This window comes from Osmia bicornis, chromosome 6, assembly GCF_907164935.1.
Source record: "Osmia bicornis bicornis chromosome 6, iOsmBic2.1, whole genome shotgun sequence".
NCBI classification, from domain to species: Eukaryota; Metazoa; Arthropoda; class Insecta; order Hymenoptera; family Megachilidae; genus Osmia; species Osmia bicornis.
In genome coordinates this window covers 2,950,214-2,958,377 of record NC_060221.1, presented here as the reverse complement: position 1 = coordinate 2,958,377, position 8,164 = coordinate 2,950,214, and the positions used below count along the sequence as shown (strand labels likewise).

The 8,164-nt window shown below is 37.6% G+C and overlaps 1 protein-coding gene across 6 annotated transcripts in view; it reads right to left on the bottom strand.

The window, feature by feature from the left end:
- Nucleotides 1-7,242: 7,242 nt before the first annotated feature.
- Nucleotides 7,243-8,164, bottom strand: part of LOC114871619 (reticulocalbin-2) — a 69,610-nt gene continuing 68,688 nt past the window's right edge. For all 6 annotated transcript variants that reach the window (XM_029177748.2, XM_029177745.2, XM_029177744.2 and 3 more), the window contains one exon: nt 7,243-8,112. In XM_029177748.2, the coding sequence (XP_029033581.1) occupies nt 7,941-8,112 (172 nt within the window). In that variant the 3' untranslated portion in view covers nt 7,243-7,940. The remainder of the gene's footprint in view (nt 8,113-8,164) is intronic.

The window sequence follows — 8,164 nt, the reverse complement described above, 5'->3', positions numbered from 1 at the left end:
AAAAAACGAATAATTTCCTGAAATAAAATAGTGAATCCCCTAAACCTATAAAACCCCCCAAAACAGACATAAAATAAAAATTTCAACAATAAATTGCTGTAACAGAAAATATGATTATTAACATTATAATCTCAGTGACAATTGAACGGTAGAATATGGAAACAGAAAACATAATTACCATTGCAAACTCGGACCTATTTAATAAAAGAAACGAATAATTTCCTGAAATAAAATAGTGAACCCCAAAACGTATAAAACCCCCCAAAACAGACATAAAATAAAAATTTCAACAATCAAATTATGAAAGAGAAAATATAATTAACATCACAATTTCGATAACAACTGAAACGGAAAATGCCGAAAACAGAAACAAAATTGCAATAAAATTTCAAATTCAATATGTTCTCGACGGTACTGTTTATACCGGTCAAGAAAAAAAAAGAAAAGAACAAATTAGCGAGCATAGTGACAGAATGACTGTCCATCCGAAGATGGAGAGCCATTAGTAGTTCCCCTCTTCTGGGCAAATTTTGCCGGGGCTCTTCAGCACATGGCCACTTCTTTCTTCGGCAATAGCCTCACAAAAATCACTCGCGAAAATTTTACGCTTGCTCAGGCATTCGTAAAAACGAAACACGTAAACGAGCAACAATTCTCTGAATCGCTACTCGCATACGCGCATAATTTTTACAAATGTCCAAGCACAAAATAATTTTAATTTCACTTCACTTCACTTTCACTTTCACTTTAATATTTCATTTTTGTAATCGGGTCTAGTACCACGACTACGACTTACAAACTAAGGCTTGGCCTTGAAAAAATCAAGAGAGAATGCTAAATTAATTAATTAATCAACTAATTAATTTGCATTTTCATTTTTCCTCTCGATTTTTTAATTTCCAACCCCAGATACAAGCTTCTCACGTATTAGAGGAGAATACGAAGAGAAACATGAAAGCTTGCTCTGGCCCTGCCTACTTATAAACTAAACTCAATCACACCAGAAGTAAACTACCTGCCTGCCTATCGCTATATTTAAAAAAGGGCAAAAATCATTCTCACAAAAATTCACTCCACGGTTCTCATTCTACCACCCGGGTGCAAAAAAGCCTACTCCTAGGGAGAACGTCCCGGGACGCCTCCGACACCCGAGTTCAATTCAACATTCACACTCTAATAATTTCATACCTTTTTGCTGAAATCGACTGACAAATAATAGTGAACATTATGCTAAAGGAATGCGTTTCATTTTCGTACTCTTTCAAATATTAAAAATGTAAAAATTTTTCAATTTATTCTCGATAAGAATTTTCTAATTGCTTTGTAATATTGTAGTAAGTTAAGGTTGTTAATAAACGATACAAATCCCACATCCTAACCACACACACACATGTGGAACTTGTATCGTGGTTCACTATTGGTTCACTACTTTTGTCAGTCGCCAAAATGTATTACACTTAAAACTAAACCTTGTCCACCGCCCTCCACCCACGCGAGTACATCTAAGTACCCGAATGAGCTTTGGGCATAAAAATGAACAAGGCCAAAGGTATTTTCACCTACCAGTTTTCTTCATGTGTGCTGAAATGCCTAAGCTAAAACGTATGATTAGGAAATACTAAAGATGATATTCTCACTTTATTAAAAGTAAGAATATCGGCGAAATTTCACGGCTCCGATTTAGTATATGGGCTGGCACCCCCAAGGGGGTGGAGTATATAATCGGATAGCTTGGAAATAAACGTTTTTACCAGACTATTTTAATAAAAGTGACTCGACTTTTCAAATATAAAGCTTGAAGAGCAAATACAGAAAAGCAAAATTGAGCAACTATGACATAAAACATAGTGCACTGCTAATATCAGCTGGCAACGGAGGTTCTTAGGCCCCCTGAACTTGCGCTCGACGCTACATACCACCCACCCCGCCTGGACGTCGTAACGCCAGGACAGGATGCACCCCTTCGCTAAGAACGCTACCCGCCCGTCCAACACGTTGCATCCAACGGTGTCAGATTGACGGACGCCCCTAGTATAGACAAAAGGACTACAGTTTAGAATATGGTAACATATTTTCATATGTTCCATATTCTAAAGCTGCGCCTGCAAAGGCCTAGTAATGCATGGGTTTGTCTCCCATGAGATGGTGTTTCACGGTCTTATGCCGCGGAATCCTTGTAACTAATTTGATTAAATAAATAAAATATTGGATTGAGTTTAAAAACCAAAAGGATTCCCACCGAATACTAGTCAGTGCATTGTCATATTTACTCTCGCGTTGGAAATTTTTCGCAACACTAATTAAAATAGAAAATCCTGATCTAAAAACATGACTAGTACATAAACATCGAACATGCGGGTGGATAAATGATTATGTGATAGAGTTCGTGAGGCTGAAGTGTGAATGATGAGTGTTTAGGATCGAGAACCGTGAACGTGACAGAATGAAATTGAAGTATGAACGAAGAGCTTTCTACTATGCTTGAAGAGCAAATACTGAAAAGCAAAACAGAGCAAGTATGACGCTAACATGGTGCACTTCTAATATAGGGCTGGCAAGGGAGGTTCTTAGGCCCCCTGAACTTGCGTTCGACGCTACCACCACCCACCCCGCCTAGGATAGGATGCACCCCTTCGCTAAGAGCGCTACCCGCCCGTCCAACACGTTGCATCCAACGTGTCAGATTGACGGACGCCCATAGTATAGACAAAAGGCTGCAGTTTACAATATGTAACATATGGTCGTGCGCCACATTCTAAAGCTGCGCCTGAAAAGGCCTAGTAATGCATGGTTTTATCTCCCATGAGATGGTTTCACGGTCTTATGCCGCGGAATCCTTGTAACTAATTTGATTAACTAAATGCATTGACTTTCAAAACCAAAAGGATTCCCACCCTATACTCGTAAGTGCATCGTCATATTTACTCTCGCGTTATCTTTCGCAACACTAATTAAAATAGAAAATACTGATCTAGCAACATGACTAAAGGAGAGCTTTAAATTATGCTTGAAGAGCAAATATTGAAAAGAAAAATTAAGCAAATATGACTCCACATGCGTCCACTGCTAATATCAGCTGGCAACGAAGGTTCTTAGGCCCCCTAGTTCATACGCCAGACGCTACATACCACCCATCCCGCCTGTTTAAGGCACCTGGCCGCAATGGCACTTGGCCATTAAGGCAGGATGCACCCCTTCGCTAATAGCGCTACCCACCCATCGAACACGTTGCATCCAACGTGTTCGAGTGGTGGACACTAATAGTATAGGCAAAAGGACTTTAAGACAGCTTAGCGTATGGAGTGCGACATACTTAAATGTCCCGTACTCTATGGCTGTGCCTGCAAAGGCCTAGTAATGCATGGTTTTATCTCCCATGAGGTGGTGTTCACGGTCTTATGCCGCGGAATCCTTGTAACTAATTTTATTACATAACAACCAAAAGGATTCCCACCGAATACTAGTCAGTGTATAGTCATATTTACTTTCGCGTTGGACATTTTTCGCAACACTAATTAAAATAGAAAATCCTGATCTAGAAACATGTCTGGAACATTAATATCTAGTGGGGTAATATTTCACTACACAAAGGTATGCAGATGGATAAATGGTTATGAGACAGAGTTCGTGAGGTCGAGAACCGTGAACGGGACAGAATGAATTTCAAGTTCGAAAAGGGAACTTTATACAATGCTTGAAGAGCAAATACTGAAAAGCAAAATTGAGCAACTATGACACTAACATGGTGCACTGCTAATATCAGCTGGCAACGGAGGTTCTTAGGCCCCCTGAACTTGCGCTCGACGCTACATACCACCCACCCCGCCTGGACGTCGTAACGCCAGGACAGGATGCACCCCTTCGCTAAGAGCGCTACCCGCCCGTCCAACACGTTGCATCCAACGGTGTCAGATTGACGGACGCCCATAGTATAGACAAAAGGACTACAGTTTAGAATATGGTAACATATTTTCATATGTTCCATATTCTAAAGCTGCGCCTACAAAGGCCTAGTAATGCATGGGTTTGTCTCCCATGAGATGGTGTTTCACGGTCTTATGCCGCGGAATCCTTGTAACTAATTTCATTAAATAAAAACCAAAAGGATTCCCACCGAATACTAGTCAGTGCATTGTCATATTTACTCTCGCGTTGGAAATTTTTCGCAACACTAATTAAAATAGAAAATCTAACGGGCTAATATTTCACTATACTGGGGTATGCGGGTGGATAAATGATTATGTGATAGAGTTCGTGAGGCTGAAGTGTGAATGATGAGTGTTTATGGTCGAGAACCGTGAACGTGACAGAATGAATTTCAAGTACGAAAGAAGAGCTAATACTGAAAAGCAAAATAGAGCAACTATGACGCATGGTGCACTTCTAATACCAGCTGGCAACGGAGGTTCTTAGGCCCCCTGAACTTACGCTCGACGCTACATACCACCCATCCCGCCTAGAACAGGGTGCACCCCTTCGCTAAGAGCGCTACCCGCCCGTCCAACACGTTGCATCCAACGTGTCAGATTGACGGACGCCCATAGTATAGACAAAAGGCAGCAGTTTATCAAATGGAAGATTTGGTACTCCGCCACATTCTAAATCTGCGCCTGCAAAGGCCTAGTAATGCATGGTTTTATCTCCCATGAGATGGTGTTCACGGTCTTATGCCGCGGAATCCTTGTATATAATTTGATTAATTAAATAAAACATTGAGTTTAAAAAGCAAAAGGATTCCCACCGAATACTAGTAAGTGCATCGTCATAGTTACTCTCGCGCTGGAAATTTATCGCAACACTAATTAAAATAGAAAATCCTGATCTTTCAACATAACTAAAGGGGAGCTTTAAATTATGCTTGAAGAGCAAATATTGAAAAGCAAAATTGAACAAATATGACTCAAACATGCGTCCACTGCTAATATCAGCTGGCAACGGAGGTTCTTAGGCCCCCTGAACTTGCGCTCGACGCTACATACCACCCACCCCGCCTGGACGTCGTAACGCCAGGACAGGATGCACCCCTTCGCTAAGAGCGCTACCCGCCCGTCCAACACGTTGCATCCAACGGTGTCAGATTGACGGACGCCCCTAGTATAGACAAAAGGACTACAGTTTAGAATATGGTAACATATTTTCATATGTTCCATATTCTAAAGCTGCGCCTGCAAAGGCCTAGTAATGCATGGGTTTATCTCCCATGAGATGGTGTTTCACGGTCTTATGCCGCGGAATCCTTGTAACTAATTTGATTAAATAAATAAAATATTGGATTGAATTTAAAAACCAAAAGGATTCCCACCGAATATTAGTCAGTGTATAGTCATATTTACTCTCGCGTTGGAAATTTTTCGCAACACTAATTAAAATAAAAAATCCTGATCTAGAAACATGACTGGTTCATTAATATCTAACGGGGCAATATTTCACTACACAAAGGTATGCAGATGGATAAATGATTATGTGATAGAGTTTGTGATGCTGAAGTGCGAATGATGAGTGTTTAGGGTCGAGAACCGTGAACGAGACAGAATGAATTTCAAGTTCGAGAAGGGAACTTTATACAATGCTTGAAGAGCAAATACCGACCCCCCTGGGGGGCCAGCCCATATACTGATCTGATGCCAATTTCACGAGTAAAATCTGAATAACGTTCTAATTTCAAGAGCGATTTCGTTATCAAAATAAGTAGTTCTAATAATTAATAGTATTCATGCTTATTACTTTGATATTGAAATCCGCTCATCGCGAAATAAATTCTTGTACATATAAAAAAGAAAGTGTATTCTGAAGTCGGAGGGTCATCCGACTTCTCTACATTTTTAAACTAGAAATCTATATATGTAAATATGTACAAGAATACCCTATCCTGAGCTAAGGCATAAAATACACAAAAAAGCAATTTGCACGATTATCATTGTATAAAATGATACAATGATATTCGTGGGTCACTATGCTCGCTCAAAAAATAAAAATTACAACCAATTCCCGTGTCGCTTCGGACCATTCGTCCTACGACATGATGGGAACCGGAGGAACTTTAAAGCATGCGACTCACCGATCGTTGACTTGCACCCGCCAAAAATTAAAATTGGGCAGCTTGGCTTTTGGTTCGTCAAAGGTACCCTCAATGGTCAAAGCACTCATCTGAAAACATAAAAATCACGACTCTTGAACGATATACGTTTTCTCTCAATTTATTTCAGTTAATATTTTCAAATTTATTCATGCAAACATGCAATAAATAAGCAATACATTTTCTAATATATAAACTAATTTAAAAATATGCATGCAAACACATAAGGAACCACACCATAAAACATTATAAAATAATTCCAAAATTATGTCAAAACTCGTAGCTAATAACACCATAAAACCTCATAAAACATTTGCAAAATCATGCCAAAACTCATAGTTAACAACACCATAGACCCCCAAAAATATTTGCAAAAATATGTCAAATCACATAAATAATAACACCATAAAACCCCTTAAAATATTTGCAAACACATAAATAATCACACCATAGAAGCCACTAATAAACCGGTATACACATGCCCAATCACATAATGGGGTTCACTAGTACACATGTAGACACATGGGGTACCACTCCATAAAACGTGTTAAAAAATCCCAATAGGTATGCACAAGCATGTATTAAAAAACACTAAGCACAAGCACTATCACTTTAAGTAATCCATAAATGAACACATGCTCCAATAATCCAAGCGTATACTCGTACCTGTCAACGTGTGACAGGTGATGCGCACTCCTCGGCGGCCGCGATAAGACTGACTAAATTTGTCCTCGCTCGAGGTCGACGCGTCATAGACTATACCGGTGGCCAATCAACCGTGACGTTCCGCTTCATCGACGCCGCGGTTGGTTCCCTCGACTCGGATTTAATATTATCTTATTAAAATTATAATATTTTATTTTACAATTGTTTATTAACTAAATTATCGTTATATTTATTAAAGTTTTCGATCTTTTTACATTTTCGCATGGATATATTGTAAAATTTTGTATAATTATTTTATTAAAATTTATTTAACAATAATTTTTAATTTTACAATTGTTTATTAACTTAATAATTATTTATTAATTGAAATTTGTTATTTTTATAAATTTTATAATTTATTTCGCTAATTTATTATAGATCAAATAGTTATTGAATGATAATCGGGAGTGCAGTGTCCTAACAATATTTTTAATTAAAAATATTTTATACAAAGACACTGCTGATTTGGACTATTCACGTTTTATTAAAAAAAAATTCATCACATTACACATTATTCGTTATATAATACGAAAAGAAGGTAACACTGCATCAGACAGTGAATATTATATGATATAATTATCTCATAATTTTTAGTTTTTAATTAAACTAAGTTGCATAAACAGAATAATTTCCTCCACTTTTCTGTTGATGATTTTTGAACTTGCATTAGTAAAATCTAATATTTTAAATTACTATTTACCTAAATTGCCACTTTTTTTCAATTAACTAATTTTTTCAATTAACTAATTAGAATTCCAACAATAATGAGAAAATTATATCGTGGGGTATGCGTAACCGATCAGTTACGCAATAAATACTAAAAATGAAATACAAATGGTATTTGGTAACTCTTACTAACAATATGTAACATAAACCCTAGTTTAATGTTTCGTAATGTAATGCCAGTGTTTCTATGGCACTAAAGTTTAATAAAAATTGGAAGACTGTATAACTGAGACACTATTTGTTGAGTATTTTGTGCATTTTTAAATAGTTCCGTCTAACTGCTTATAATATATATTCTAAACATAGAATAAGTTGGAATACCGAAACACAGAAGAGTTAAAAATGTGGCATTAAGAAGTATTAAAAATATTTTCAGTCATGTAAATTTATGATAGGAATTACAAAGAGGGACAAAATTTGTGCTTATCGTTTCTCAAAGTTCATCAGTGAAACGTTCAATGTCCTGCAAATGATCTCCATAATCTGTCGCTTCACTACCTACAAAAGTATCGTGATGTTCCAAAATTTCATCGAACGATAATCTGTTATCGTGATCGTCGTCAGATGCAGCGAATAAATGGTCTACTTCGTCACTCGCAATTTCCCTAAAACATTATTGTACGATCATACCGCGTTTTAAAGTTATTAATTATAACA